General features: G+C 50.1%; 1 protein-coding gene across 1 annotated transcript in view; it reads left to right on the forward strand.

The window, feature by feature from the left end:
- LOC123755700 (protein suppressor 2 of zeste) overlaps positions 1-15000 on the forward strand; it is a gene marked incomplete at its 5' end in the record, with an annotated part of 148810 nt that overhangs the window by 100786 nt on the left and 33024 nt on the right. Inside the window, 1 exon segment of the mRNA XM_069299987.1 lies at positions 11535-11615. Coding sequence (XP_069156088.1) covers positions 11535-11615 — 81 coding nt within the window.

Consider the following 15000-nt stretch of genomic DNA (forward strand, 5'->3'; position numbering starts at 1 on the left):
AGAACATCCCACTGATTTGAACATTCAGTGAAAGCAGGATGTATTCCTGCTGAATCTCTCAGGGTTGCAGGTAAAATATCTCTGACGAGGTCGTGCGATGCATGAGAGGAGGAAAGGAAGACTGGTAGAGCAATTTGGGAGGCTATGCGGACACCAAGGCCGCCGAGTCTTACAGGAAGGGTTGCTTGCTCCCACTGAGAGTCGTCCAATGGCAGGTTCAGGACTTTCACCAGCATGGACCTCAGAAGGGTGTCATACACATTTAACTTAGGGCTGCTGTAGGATGGAGAACATCTCAGAAAGTAGGTCAACTTAGGGAGAGACAGGCATCTTGTAAGGAGAAAGAGAGCATCATGGGCATCAATCTTGTCAATCCTGTCCTGCATTCTCTTTAGGTCAGTGATTTTTGCAGCCAGGACCTCCTCGATTGCTCGTGGGCCAATGGGGGCACCCAGGAGAGTGCAGTCCGGTGGCTCGACAACGAGAATGTCTGGAAGAGCATATATATATATATATATATATATATATATATATATATATATATATATATATATATATATATATATATATATATATATATATATATGTCGTACCTAATAGCCAGAACGCACTTCTCAGCCTACTATGCAAGGCCCAATTTGCCTAATAAGCCAAGTTTTCCTGAGTAAATATATTTTTTCTAATTGTTTTCTTATGAAATGATAAAACTACCCATTTCATTATGAATGAGGTCAATTTTTTTTATTGGAGATAAAATTAACGTAGATATATGACCGAACCTAACCAACCCTACCTAACCTAGCCTAACCTAACCTAACCTATCTTTATAGGTTAGGTTAGGTTAGGTAGCCGAAAAAGTTAGGTTAGGTTAGGTTAGGTAGGTTAGGTAGTCGAAAAAACATTAATTCATGAAAACTTGGCTTATTAGGCAAATCGGGCGTTGAATAGTAGGCTGAGAAGTGCGTTCTGGCTACTAGGTACGACATATATATATATATATATATATATATATATATATATATATATATATATATATATATATATATATATATATATATAATGTACCTAGTTGCCAGAACGCACTTCTCGGCATACTATGCAACGCCCGATTTGCCTACTAGGCAGAATGATTTTTTTAATTGCAATAAATTGTTTCCAATTAGTTTATTTAAAATATTATTATTATATTATGTTAAGAACATGAATTACTGACTTAGTTACATTAGTTTAGGTTAGGTTAATATAGGTTAGGTTAGGTAGGGTTGGTTAGGTTCGGTTATATATCTACGTTAGTTTTAACCCAAATGAAAAGAACTTAACTCATACATAATGAAATGGATAGTTTTATCATTTGTTGAGAAAAAAAAATAGAAAAATATATAAATTCAGGAAAACTTGGCTTATTAGGCAAATCGGGCCTTGCATAGCAGGCTGAGAAGTGTGTTCTGGCTACTAGGTACAACACACACACACACATGCGAGGGGCCTCGTAGCCTGGTGGAGGGGCCTCGTAGCCTGGTGGATAGCGCGCAGGATTCGTAATTCTGTGGCGCGGGTTCGATTCCCGCACGAGGCAGAAACAAATGGGCAAAGTTTCTTTCACCCTAAGTGCCCCTGTTACCTAGCAGTAAATAGGTACCTGGGAGTTAGTCAGCTGTCACGGGCTGCTTCCTGGGGTGTGTGTGTGTGGTGTGGGGAAAAAAAAGAAAGAAAAGTAGTTAGTAAACAGTTGATTGACAGTTGAGAGGCGGGCCGAAAGAGCAAAGCTCAACCCCCGCAAAAACACAACTAGTAAACACACACACACACACACACATATATATATATATATATATATATATATATATATATATATATACACATACACACACATACACATATATATATATATATATATATATATATATATATATATATATATATATATATATATATATATATATATATATATAATAAATAAGAATCAATATCTGCATGATCTTAAGTTATAATTATAATTTATATAAAATTATATATATATACAATCATTATTAAATATTACGTATAAACATATGTTGTTAAATATGACCAAAAGTGTAAGATTAATAATTCTTAAAAATAATAAAAAAAACGAATTTAATAAAGATAAAACACGGATTAATAAAGATAAAACACGAATTTTCTCAATGTTTCTTATGTTTCTTTTTACTGTCGATGGTAATTGAAAAATCAATTCTCCAAAATTCATTTTTATTTCTAGTCTGACGCGACGCTTGAACGCCTTTCATAATAACTTATTACATTTTCAATGACTTTAGTTTTACACACACACAACTGTAACCTGAAAACAGAGTTTTGCTATGCTAACGTTTTAAACAGTTTGTCTTATATACTCGCATTTGGGTGAGGTGATATGTTGCAACAGTTTTGGATGAGGTGAACAAACTTTCAACACAAGACAGAACACGGAGCAATGGGCATTAATTGGATAAATGAGAGGGAAGAATGGAAGTAACTGCAAAAAGCCTATTGGCCCATATATCCTCTTGATGCTTCTATATTGGTGCGGAGTCTTGAAGTGGGTAGAATATAGTTTTGCATTAATTGGCTGTTGATTGCTGGTGTTGACTTATTGATGTGTAGTGCCTCGCAGATGTCAAGCCGCCTGTTATCGCTGTATCTATCGATGATTTCTGTGTTGTTTGTTAAGACTTCTCTGGTTGTGGGAAGAGATTATATGTTCCTTAATAGAGCCAAGTTGCTTATGCATTGTTAATCGCCTGGAAAGAGATCTTGTTGTCTTGCCTATATACTGAGTTCTTTGGGGCGTACAGTCCCCAAGTGGGCATTTGAAGGCATAGACGACGTTGGTCTCTTTTTAAGGCGTTCTGCTTTGTGTCTGGAGAGTTTTTCATGAGTAGGTTGGCCGTTTTTTTGGTTTTATAGTAAATCGTTAATTTTATCTTCTGATTTTTGTCTGTAGGCATAACGTTCCTATTAACAATATCTTTCAGGACCCTTTCCTCCGTTTTATGAAAAGAAAAGAATGTGGAAAAGAAGTTCCTGTAAAATAGTCTAATACGAGGTACAGGTGTTGTGTTAGTTGACTGTTAAGAGGTTGCATGTCATTTCACTTTCCTTTGTATGATGTCTTCAACGAAACCATTGGAGAAGCCATTGTTGACTAGGACCTGCCTTACCCTACAGAGTTCTTCATCGACTTGCTTCCATCCTGAGCTGTGGCTGAGAGCACAGTCGACGTAAGTGTGGCTGAGAGCACAGTCGACGTAAGCGTTGACAATACTCCTCTTGTACCTGTCTGGGCAGTCACTGTTGGCATTGAGGCACATTCCTATGTTTGTTTCCTTAGTGTAGACTGCAGTGTGGAAACCTCCGCTCCTTTCCACGACTGTTACATCTAGAAAGGGCAGCTTCCCATCCTTCTCCGTCTCGTAAGTGAAACTCAATACAGAATTGCGCTCGAACACATAAGCATCTTGGAAACTTGGGTGAGGCGAGCCCACGACGTCTGGCCACCAACCTGGAACAATCATTCTCTTTTTCAATTTCAAGTAAAGAGACATCGTCCCTTAAGTTTAGGTGGATATAAATAGGAGGTGCCAATAGGACCATGCTAGTAAAGCTCAATAGGACCATGCTAGTAAGGCTCAACAGGACCATGCTAGTAAGGCTCAACAGGACCATGCTAGTAAGGCTCAATAGGACCATGCTAGTAAGGCTCAAGAGGACCATCATAGTATGGTCAACAAGCTTTCTGTAGATTCGTTTACTTTCACGTTGTTTAAGAGAGAGTTGGGAAGAGCGAGTAAACACATTCAGCACATTAATGCTGCCAGAGGCGTGGACGTGCACACCAGTAGCACTTGTGTGATACTCAAACACAATGGCATCCAACTTGTGTATTATATGCTTCTAAAACATGTATTATTTTAAGATATATTTACAAATATATATTAGAATGCATATATGATCTGCAGTAATCATAGCCTGATATGATCTATGGTAATAACAGTAGAAGTATTTGTTTGATGTATAGTAATACGCTCTTGTAGCTGAGTCAGTAGGGCAAGAATATGATAGCATTGTAGTATGGAGGGAGCTTGGTGGGGGTTACTATGATAGCATTGTAGTATAGAGGGAGCTTGGTGGGGGTTAATATGATAGCATTGTAGTATGGAGGGAGCTTGGTGGGGGTTAATATGATAGCATTGTAGTATGGAGGGAGCTTGGTGGGGGTTAATATGATAGCATTGTAGTATAGAGGGAGCTTGGTGGGGGTTAATATGATAGCATTGTAGTATAGAGGGAGCTTGGTGGGGGTTAATATGATAGCATTGTAGTATAGAGGGAGCTTGGTGGGGGTTAATATGATAGCATTGTAGTATAGAGGGAGCTTGGTGGGGGTTAATATGATAGCATTGTAGTATGGAGGGAGCTTGGTGGGGGTTAATATGATAGCATTGTAGTATAGAGGGAGCTTGGTGGGGGTTAATATGATAGCATTGTAGTATAGAGGGAGCTTGGTGGGGGTTAATATGATAGCATTGTAGTATAGAGGGAGCTTGGTGGGGGTTAATATGATAGCATTGTAGTATGGAGGGAGCTTGGTGGGGGTTACTATGATAGCATTGTAGTATGGAGGGAGCTTGTTGGGGGTTAATATGATAGCATTGTAGTATGGAGGGAGCTTGGTGGGGGTTAATGTGATAGCATTGTAGTATAGAGGGAGCTTGGTTGGGGTTAATATGATAGCATTGTAGTATGGAGGGAGCTTGGTGGGGGTTAATATGATAGCATTGTAGTATAGAGGGAGCTTGGTGGGGGTTAATATGATAGCATTGTAGTATGGAGGGAGCTTGGTGGGGGTTAATATGATAGCATTGTAGTATGGAGGGAGCTTGGTGGGGGTTACTATGATAGCATTGTAGTATGGAGGGAGCTTGGTGGGGGTTACTATGATAGCATTGTAGTATGGAGGGAGCTTGGTGGGGGTTACTATGATAGCATTGTAGTATGGAGGGAGCTTGGTGGGGGTTAATATGATAGCATTGTAGTATAGAGGGAGCTTGGTGGGGGTTAATATGATAGCATTATAGTATAGAGGGAGCTTGGTGGGGGTTAATATGATAGCAGTTAAGTAAGACAGTAAGTAGCACTTCTTACTTCCCAGTAAGACAAGGAAGGCGCCACTAAAGCGTGTGAGGGCCGCCCACCTGACCTGCTTCACACGCAGCGCTGCCTCCCCCTCCACGCCGCCCACTGCCTCCCCCTCCACGCCGCCCACTGCTTCCCCCTCCACGCCGCCCACTGCCTCCCCCACCACGCCGCCCGCTGCCTCCCCCTCCACGCCGCCCACTGCCTCCCCCACCACGCCGCCCGCTGCCTCCCCCTCCACGCCGCCCGCTGCCTCCCCCTCCACGCCGCTCACTGCCTCCCCCACCACGCCGCCCGCTGCCTCCCCCTCCACGCCGCCCGCTGCCTCCCCCTCCACGCCGCCCGCTGCCTCCCCCTCCACGCCGCCCACTGCCTCCCCCACCACGCCGCCCGCTGCCTCCCCCACCACGCCGCCCGCTGCCTCCCCCTCCACGCCGCCCGCTGCCTCCCCCTCCACGCCGCCCGCTGCCTCCCCCACCACGCCGCCCGCTGCCTCCCCCTCCACGCCGCCCGCTGCCTCCCCCTCCACGCCGCCCGCTGCCTCCCCCTCCTCGCCGCCCACTGCCTCCCCCTCCACGCCGCCCACTGCCTCCATGAGATCCTTGTTTCACTCCTGGGGACTATGTCTCGTGACTCAGAGATGGGGTGGAAGATGGGGCAGGTCTAGGGAAGGGGCAGGATGAGGCAGCTCTAGGGGAGGGCAGGATGAGGCAGGTCTAGGGAAGGGCAGGATGGGGCAGGTCTAGGGAAGGGGCAGGATGAGGCAGCTCTAGGGGAGGGCAGGATGAGGCAGCTCTAGGGGAGAGCAGGATGAGGCAGGTCTAGGGAAGGGCAGGATGGGGCAGGTCTAGGGAAGGGCAGGACGGGGCAGGTCTAGGGAAGGGCAGGATGAGGCAGGTCTAGGGAAGGGCAGGATGAGGCAGGTCTACGGAAGGGCAGGGTGGGGCAGGTCTAGGGAAGGACAGGATGGGGCAGGTCTAGGGAAGGGCAGGATGAGGCAGGTTTAGAGAAGGGCAGGATGAGGCAGGTCTAGAGAAGGGCAGGATGAGGCAGGTCTAGGGGAGGGCAGGATGGGGCAGGTCTAGGGAAGGGCAGGATGGGGCAGGTCTAGGGAAGGGCAGGATGAGGCAGGTCTAGGGAAGGGCAGGATGAGGCAGGTCTACGGAAGGGCAGGGTGGGGCAGGTCTAGGGAAGGACAGGATGGGGCAGGTCTAGGGGAAGGCAGGATGGGGCAGGTCTAGGGAAGGGCAGGATGAGGCAGGTTTAGAGAAGGGCAGGATGAGGCAGGTCTAGAGAAGGGCAGGATGAGGCAGGTCTAGAGAAGGGCAGGATGAGGCAGGTCTAGGGGAGGGCAGGATGGGGCAGGTCTAGGGAAAGGGCAGGATGGGGCAGGTCTAGGGAAGTGCAGGATGGGGCGGGTCTAGGGGAGGGCAGGATGAGGCAGATCTAGGGAAGGGCAGGATGGGGCGGGTCTAGGGAAGGCGCAGGATGAGGCAGGTCTACGGAAGGGCAGGGTGGGGCAGGTCTAGGAAAGGGCAGAATGGGGCAGGTCTAGGGAAGGGCAGGATGAGGCAGGTCTAGGGGAGGGCAGGATGAGGCAGGTCTAGGGAAGGGCAGGATGAGGCAGGTCTAGGGGAGGGCAGGATGGGGCAGGTCTAGGGGAGGGCAGGATGAGGCACGTCTAAGGGAGGGCAGGATGGGGCAGGTCTAGGAAAGGGCAGGATGAGGCAGATCTAGGGAAGGGCAGGATGAGGCAGGTCTAGGTGGAGGGCAGGATGGGGCAGGTCTAGGGGAGGGCAGGATGAGGCAGGTCTAGGGGAGGGCAGGATGGGGCGGGTCTATGGGATGGCAGGATGGGGCGGGTCTAGGGGAGGGCAGGATGAGGCAGGTCTAGGGGAGGGCAGGATGAGGCAGGTCTAGGGGAGGGCAGGATGAGGCAGGTCTAGGGGAGGGCAGGATGGGGCGGGTCTAGGGGAGGGCAGGATGGGGCAGGTCTAGGGGAGGGCAGGATGAGGCAGGTCTAGGGATGGGCAGGATGAGGCAGATCTAGGGAAGGGCAGGATGAGGCAGGTCTAGGGGGAGGGTAGGATGGGGCAGGTCTAGGGGGAGGGCAGGATGGGGCAGGTCTAGGGGAGGGCAGGATGAGGCGGGTCTAGGGGAGGGCAGGATGGGGCGGGTCTAGGGGAGGGCAGGATGGGGCGGGTCTAGGGGAGGGCAGGATGAGGCAGGTCTAGGGGAGGGCAGGATGAGGCAGGTCTAGGGGAGGGCAGGATGAGGCAGGTCTAGGGGAGGGCAGGATGGGGCAGGTCTAGGGGAGGGCAGGATGGGGCAGGTCTAGGGAAGGGCAGGATGGGGCAGGTCTAGGGGAGGGCAGGATGGGGCAGGTCTAGGGGAGGGCAGGATGAGGCAGGTCTAGGGGGAGGGCAGGATGGGGCAGGTCTAGGGGAGGGCAGGATGAGGCAGGTCTAGGGGAGGGAAGGATGAGGCAGGTCTAGGGGAGGGCATGATGAGGCAGGTCTAGGGGAGGACAGGATGAGGCAGGTCTAGGGGAGGGCAGGATGAGGCAGGTCTAGGGGAGGACAGGATGAGGCAGGTCTAGGGGAGGGCAGGATGAGGCAGGTCTAGGGGAGGGCAGGATGAGGCAGGTCTAGGGGAGGGCAGGATGAGGCAGGTCTAGGGGAGGGAGCTGTGAAAGACTCTCCCGTGGGGGAGTCATTATAAGCGTGGTGATTAGTGATTAGATAAAGGAGTGATTGATTACTCTTTAAATTGATTGACCAATCTTTTTTTCCTTCCCGTAGTGGGAAGGAGCAAGAGTGACGGACTCTTAACAATTACTTTAGCGACGAAGTTACTGTTGATTGTTACGGTGAACCACTGTGGTGCTGGTGACGTTACAGTGAACCACTGTGGTGCTGGTGACATTACAGTGAACCACTGTGGTGCTGGTGATGTTACGGTGAACCACTGTGGTGCTGGTGATGTTACGGTGAACCACTGTGGTGCTGGTGATGTTACAGTGAACCACTGTGGTGCTGGTGACGTTACAGTGAACCACTGTGGTGCTGGTGACGTTACAGTGAACCACTGTGGTGCTGGTGATGTTACAGTGAACCACTGTGGTGCTGGTGATGTTACAGTGAACCACTGTGGTGCTGGTGATGTTACAGTGAACCACTGTGGTGCTGGTGACGTTACAGTGAACCACTGTGGTGCTGGTGACATTACAGTGAACCACTGTGGTGCTGGTGACATTACAGTGAACCACTGTGGTGCTGGTGATGTTACAGTGAACCACTGTGGTGCTGGTGATGTTACGGTGAACCACTGTGGTGCTGGTGATGTTACAGTGAACCACTGTGGTGCTGGTGATGTTACGGTGAACCACTGTGGTGCTGGTGACATTACAGTGAACCACTGTGGTGCTGGTGACGTTACAGTGAACCACTTTGGTGCTGGTGATGTTACGGTGAACCACTGTGGTGCTGGTGACATTACAGTGAACCACTGTGGTGCTGGTGACGTTACAGTGAACCACTGTGGTGCTGGTGATGTTACGGTGAACCACTGTGGTGCTGGTGACATTACAGTGAACCACTGTGGTGCTGGTGACATTACAGTGAACCACTGTGGTGCTGGTGACGTTACAGTGAACCACTGTGGTGCTGGTGACATTACAGTGAACCACTGTGGTGCTGGTGATGTTACAGTGAACCACTGTGGTGCTGGTGATGTTACGGTGAACCACTGTGGTGCTGGTGATGTTACAGTGAACCACTGTGGTGCTGGTGATGTTACGGTGAACCACTGTGGTGCTGGTGACATTACAGTGAACCACTGTGGTGCTGGTGACGTTACAGTGAACCACTTTGGTGCTGGTGATGTTACGGTGAACCACTGTGGTGCTGGTGACATTACAGTGAACCACTGTGGTGCTGGTGACGTTACAGTGAACCACTGTGGTGCTGGTGATGTTACGGTGAACCACTGTGGTGCTGGTGACATTACAGTGAACCACTGTGGTGCTGGTGACATTACAGTGAACCACTGTGGTGCTGGTGACATTACAGTGAACCACTGTGGTGCTGGTGACGTTACAGTGAACCACTGTGGTGCTGGTGATGTTACGGTGAACCACTGTGGTGCTGGTGACATTACAGTGAACCACTGTGGTGCTGGTGACATTACAGTGAACCACTGTGGTGCTGGTGACGTTACAGTGAACCACTGTGGTGCTGGTGACGTTACAGTGAACCACTGTGGTGCTGGTGATGTTACGGTGAACCACTGTGGTGCTGGTGATGTTACGGTGAACCACTGAGGTGCTGGTGATGTTACGGTGAACCACTGTGGTGCTGGTGATGTTACGGTGAACCACTGTGGTGCTACGGTGAACAATTTTTTTGGGGTTGGGGGGTGGGGGGGAGTAAAGAGGAGGGAGAGGCACAGGGAAGTATAGAAGTGGGAAATACAGTGAGAGGTATGAAAGCAGGCGGGCTGTCCGCCTTGCTGACACCATGTGTGGGTGTTGGCAGCTAAGCTAAGCTGGCTCCCTCTTGCCAGGGAGCTGTGAGTGTGGCCACACCCTCGGGGGAGAGGTGTGGCCCCACCCTCGGGGGAGAGGTGTGGCCCCACCCTCGGGGGAGAGGTGTGGCCCCACCCTCGGGGTAAAGGTGTGGCCACACCTTCGTGGGAGAGGTGTGGCCCCACCCTCGGGGGAGGAGAGGTGTGGCCCCACCCTCGGGGGAGAAGAGGTGGGGCCACACCCTCGGGGGAGAGGTGTGGCCCCACCCTCGGGGGAGAGGTGTGGCCACACCTTCGTGGGAGAGGTGTGGCCCCACCCTCGGGGGAGGAGAGGTGTGGCCCCACCCTCGGGGGAGGAGAGGTGGGGCCCCACCCTCGGGGGAGGAGAGGTGGGGCCACACCCTCGGGGGAGAGGTGTGGCCCCACCCTCGGGGGAGAGGTGTGGCCCCACCCTCGGGGGAGAGGTGTGGCCCCACCCTCGGGGGAGAGGTGTGGCCCACCCTCGGGGGGGGGGGGGGAAGGTGTGGCCACCATGGGAATAGCCCGTAAACTCTATTTTATGAATTTAAAATAATCTGTGATATATATTGTTTAGCCTGAAGCAAACGAATTAGACAATATGACTCACTACTGAGGGAGGTGTTACCTACACAGTAACATCACCGTAGGTACAGTGCTACAGTAACCTGCTTGTCCCCCCAGGTACACAGTAACATCACCGTAGGTACAGTGCTAGTAACCTGCTTGTCTCCCCCCCCGGTACACAGTAACATCACCGTAGGTACAGTGCTAGTAACCTGCTTGTCTCCCCCCCCCCAGGTACACAGTAACATCACCGTAGGTACAGTGCTAGTAACCTGCTGGCCCCCCAGGTACACAGTAACATCACCGTAGGTACAGTGCTAGTAACCTGCTTGTCTCCCCCCCCCAGGTACACAGTAACATCACCGTAGGTACAGTGCTAGTAACCTGCTGGCCCCCCCAGGTACACAGTAACATCACCGTAGGTACAGTGCTAGTAACCTGCTGGTCTCCCCCCCAGGTACACAGTAACATCACCGTAGGTACAGTGCTAGTAACCTGCTTGTCTCCCCCCCAGGTACACAGTAACATCACCGTAGGTACAGTGCTAGTAACCTGCTTGTCTCCCCCCAGGTACACAGTAACATCACCGTAGGTACAGTGCTAGTAACCTGCTTGTCTCCCCCCCCGGTACACAGTAACATCACCGTAGGTACAGTGCTACAGTAACCTGCTTGTCTCCCCCCCCCAGGTACACAGTAACATCACCGTAGGTACAGTGCTAGTAACCTGCTTGTCTCCCCCCCCGGTACACAGTAACATCACCGTAGGTACAGTGCTAGTAACCTGCTTGTCTCTCCCCCCAGGTACACAGTAACATCACCGTAGGTACAGTGCTACAGTAACCTGCTTGTCTCCCCCCCCAGGTACACAGTAACATCACCGTAGGTACAGTGCTAGTAACCTGCTTGTCTCCCCCCCCGGTACACAGTAACATCACCGTAGGTACAGTGCTAGTAACCTGCTTGTCTCTCCCCCCAGGTACACAGTAACATCACCGTAGGTACAGTGCTACAGTAACCTGCTTGTCTCCCCCCCCCAGGTACACAGTAACATCACCGTAGGTACAGTGCTAGTAACCTGCTTGTCTCCCCCCCGGTACACAGTAACATCACCGTAGGTACAGTGCTAGTAACCTGCTTGTCTCTCCCCCCAGGTACACAGTAACATCACCGTAGGTACAGTGCTACAGTAACCTGCTTGTCTCCCCCCCCCCAGGTACACAGTAACATCACCGTAGGTACAGTGCTAGTAACCTGCTTGTCTCCCCCCAGGTGGAGCTCCTGTACGGTGACGACCGCCTGCTGGACGGCTGGACGCTGATGGAGGTGGCGTACATCTACATGTGGAAGAGGGTGAGTACCTGTGCTGATAGTGGTGATAGTGAAGATAACTCACCATCGCCAGCCCCAGATAATGTTCCTCTCCTGCACCACCTTGTGCCCACCTCCCACCTCCCGCCGCCTCCATATTCCCTCTAATTTAGATGTGTCTGCCTGATTATTACCTCACAAACGAAATGCTATTTCCCTGGAAATTAAAAACGATTGAGTTATCAGGAAATCAAAATAAAATTATATGCTGCAGTTGGAACGTTATTGGTGCCCGGAGTTACTTTACTGTCGTTACTGTCGTTACTAGTAGTTACTTTCTTGCCGCTGCTGGTGCTAGTTACTGGCGTTACTGGACCGCATCACCTACTGTCAGTACTGGAGAGTGGTGTTGAACCCAGTGTGCAGCACTGGCCGGCTCGGCCCGAGTACTCGCAGGTGTGAACGGGGTGCCAGGGAGCTGAGCTTAACGTGCTGGGGGTTTTGTGCCACTTTGTGCCTGCACTCGTCCCTAACACTCCAGCATTTCACTCGGAAATATTTCCACATTGAAGTATATTCCTTTTGCCAAAGTGATGGCAGAGTGGGAGAGTGAAAGTGAGTTTAATGATCGAGTGTAAGAGAGGATGTGGCATAAGCACGTATGGCATGGTTACAAGCGTACATTAGTACACGCTGGTCACTCTTGTAGCTCACACACACACGCTGCCTGTCCCCTGAGAGTAACACGCGGACCCCCATGTGCCCACATACACACTCCCAGGGCTCCAGACACAAGTCATTTCACTATATAAACACAAAATCCTAAACACTGAATAAGTGCGTCAGATCTTGAACTTTCTGAGTGGTGACATTTCCACTGAGGAAGTGACGTGTGAGTGATGGTGGGAGAGTGTACACGTGAGTACCCAGCACTCTGCTCCACCACCTCCTGGGGCCTCCACGACACACGTCTCACCACCATTACTTACATCCCCACTACAAGGCCGATATAGTTTCATGTCATCGACGCATATAGTGCTACGTAGGTCCTGTCTCCCCCTAGGTCCTATGATGCCAGTACATGTGTACCTTTCATACGCTGAAGGGAATGAACTTGACAATAAGTTATTCTATCACTAAATACATCGATCAAATGAGAGATAAGGACAGAGTAAAAAAGGACTGACAGTGACTCAATATGTAAAGTGAGGAGAGGAGAGAGGGGAAAGTGAGAGGTGGTGGAGGACATGAGGAAAGTGAGGGGCAGGATTGGGGAGTAATAATCAGAAGGCACCAAGTCCGGGAGACATAATCACTGTGTGTGCCAGAGAGCGGTCAACCACTCCCAGCCATCGTTGATCTGCTGCTTTACGACAGCACATGACAGGCGTCCAGTCATGTCAACCAGTCACACACACCCAGGATTTTATCCAGGGACAAATGGTTCAGAGAAACACTGTAGGGAGAACTTTACCCAACACTGTAGTGCCTCAGTGTTTGCTGAACACTGTAAGGTGCTACAAGTAAGGTGCGGGTCTTTGTTCTATGAAGTGTTCACGAGGTCATGGTAGGTGGCCAGAGACGTCTCGGACCACGTGTTAACCGGGGAGGGGGGGGGATGTCACGGTGGAGAGGGGGTGGAAGGTCACAGTGAGAGGGGGAGAGTGAGAGGCAGAGGGGAGACGAGGGGACGATGGCCGTGTATCAACAAGGTAATTACAGCCTGTAGTTGGGCCTCATTTGTCTTGCTATTAGTGTCACCGTCTTCAGGAGGAACTCATCTTACCTAATAAAGCTGGCAGCGCCGAGCTTCAGCTCCTGAGTCCCGCATTTCCAACTGGTTTTGTTTAGCTATGGAAGGAGGTAACTACTGCTACTTCCGTCCACTTGCTTGCTTGCTTGCTACTGGTACATATAAGTAGATAAGTACTCACTTCCTTGTGCCTCGCCTGTGTGTCTAGCTTCCATGAATGTCCTCTTGTCACGTCAATACCCTTAAATCACCCATAGCCTCTCAGTATTTTGAATGTCTGAATCATGTCCCAAGTATTTCTCCTTTGTCAAAGTTGCTGTGTGAACACGGGATGTGTCTGGGAGTGTCACTCAAGGGTTCGACTTCCAGTCACCGCTTAACTGTTTGCAAGTTGAGCATTTTACCCGGTAACGAACTTCTGAGTTTGTTCCTGTTTCCCAAACAAGTCACTAGAGGAGTCCCCGGCTGCGTCCGGGTCTCTCTCCCTCTTCCCCTATTCCACTCACCACCTTTTTCACATCTTCTTCCCTTTCCTTACTCCCTCACACCCCCCCCTCCCCCAGCTCTCCCCGCCTCAACATCTCACCTCTTGCCTCTCACTCCCAATTTCCCTCCTCTCCAATCGCGCCCTCCCTCTCTCCCAGTATCACATCTACCTTTTCCTGTACCCCCCTCTCTTCTCGTATTCCTCCTCCTCCTCCTTCTCTTCTCTCTTCTTCTCTTTCCACCTTCCCCCCCCTCTTCTTCCTCCTCCTCTACCTGTCTCTGCTCTCCTCCCCTCTCTGCTAATATCCCGTTATCCCCTTCTACTTCCTTTTCTCCCTGTCTCTGTCTCCGTCTGTTGTTGTTTGTCACTGTTGTTCTGTGTTCCTCTTTGCCCTGGTGGACCCGCTCTCTCTGCATGTCTGTGTCTGTCTACTTCTGTCTGTCTGTCTCTCTTTACTGCTTTCTCATTCTCTGTCTCTGTTTATCTCTTTCTCATTCTGACTCTAACAGTCTATTTGCTGATCTCTCTGCTATACAAAAATATATAATAGTTTTCCATTGGTGTGTGGATGATCTGCCGGTGGGAGGAGCCGTGCTGGGTGAAATATTAAAATATAAAATAATTTCTCTTTGGCTGTGAAAAAAGGGTGCAGCTTCAGGTATCCTTTGAAGCTATAGAAGGATCATCTGTTTTAGGCAACTACAGACAATGTTTGATGATTATAAAAATTATGTCAATTTTACCGAGGTCAATGCATAATTGTTCACATTAGTGTAAGGAAAAAGTTATGAATTTTTAATTTTTAAAATATTCAGCCAGGCGTAGCTGGCGGGAGTTATAGGGATGGGGGGGGGGGGGGGTGAGTATGTGACTGACACGTTGTTCCCTTTTCAATTCTGGCCAGCCCGTGCTGCCTTGTTTGTCCCGTACCCCATACCATTCCTTCTGCAAAGTTGGGTGATGATACAACCCCCATGAGTGGCCTCCGATCTTGGACAGACACACAATCTCTCTTCCAGATATAAATTAAGTTAATTTTGCGTTTAGGCTGGAGGCAGCTGAGACCGCTGCCTCTGGGAGTCACCACCACACCGCTGCCTCTGAGAGCCACCACCACACTGCTGCCTCTGGGAGCCACCACCACACTGCTGCCTCTGAGAGCCACCACCACACTGCTGCCTCTAAGT

The sequence above is a fragment of the Procambarus clarkii genome, chromosome 43 (genome assembly GCF_040958095.1).
Source record: "Procambarus clarkii isolate CNS0578487 chromosome 43, FALCON_Pclarkii_2.0, whole genome shotgun sequence".
NCBI classification, from domain to species: Eukaryota; Metazoa; Arthropoda; class Malacostraca; order Decapoda; family Cambaridae; genus Procambarus; species Procambarus clarkii.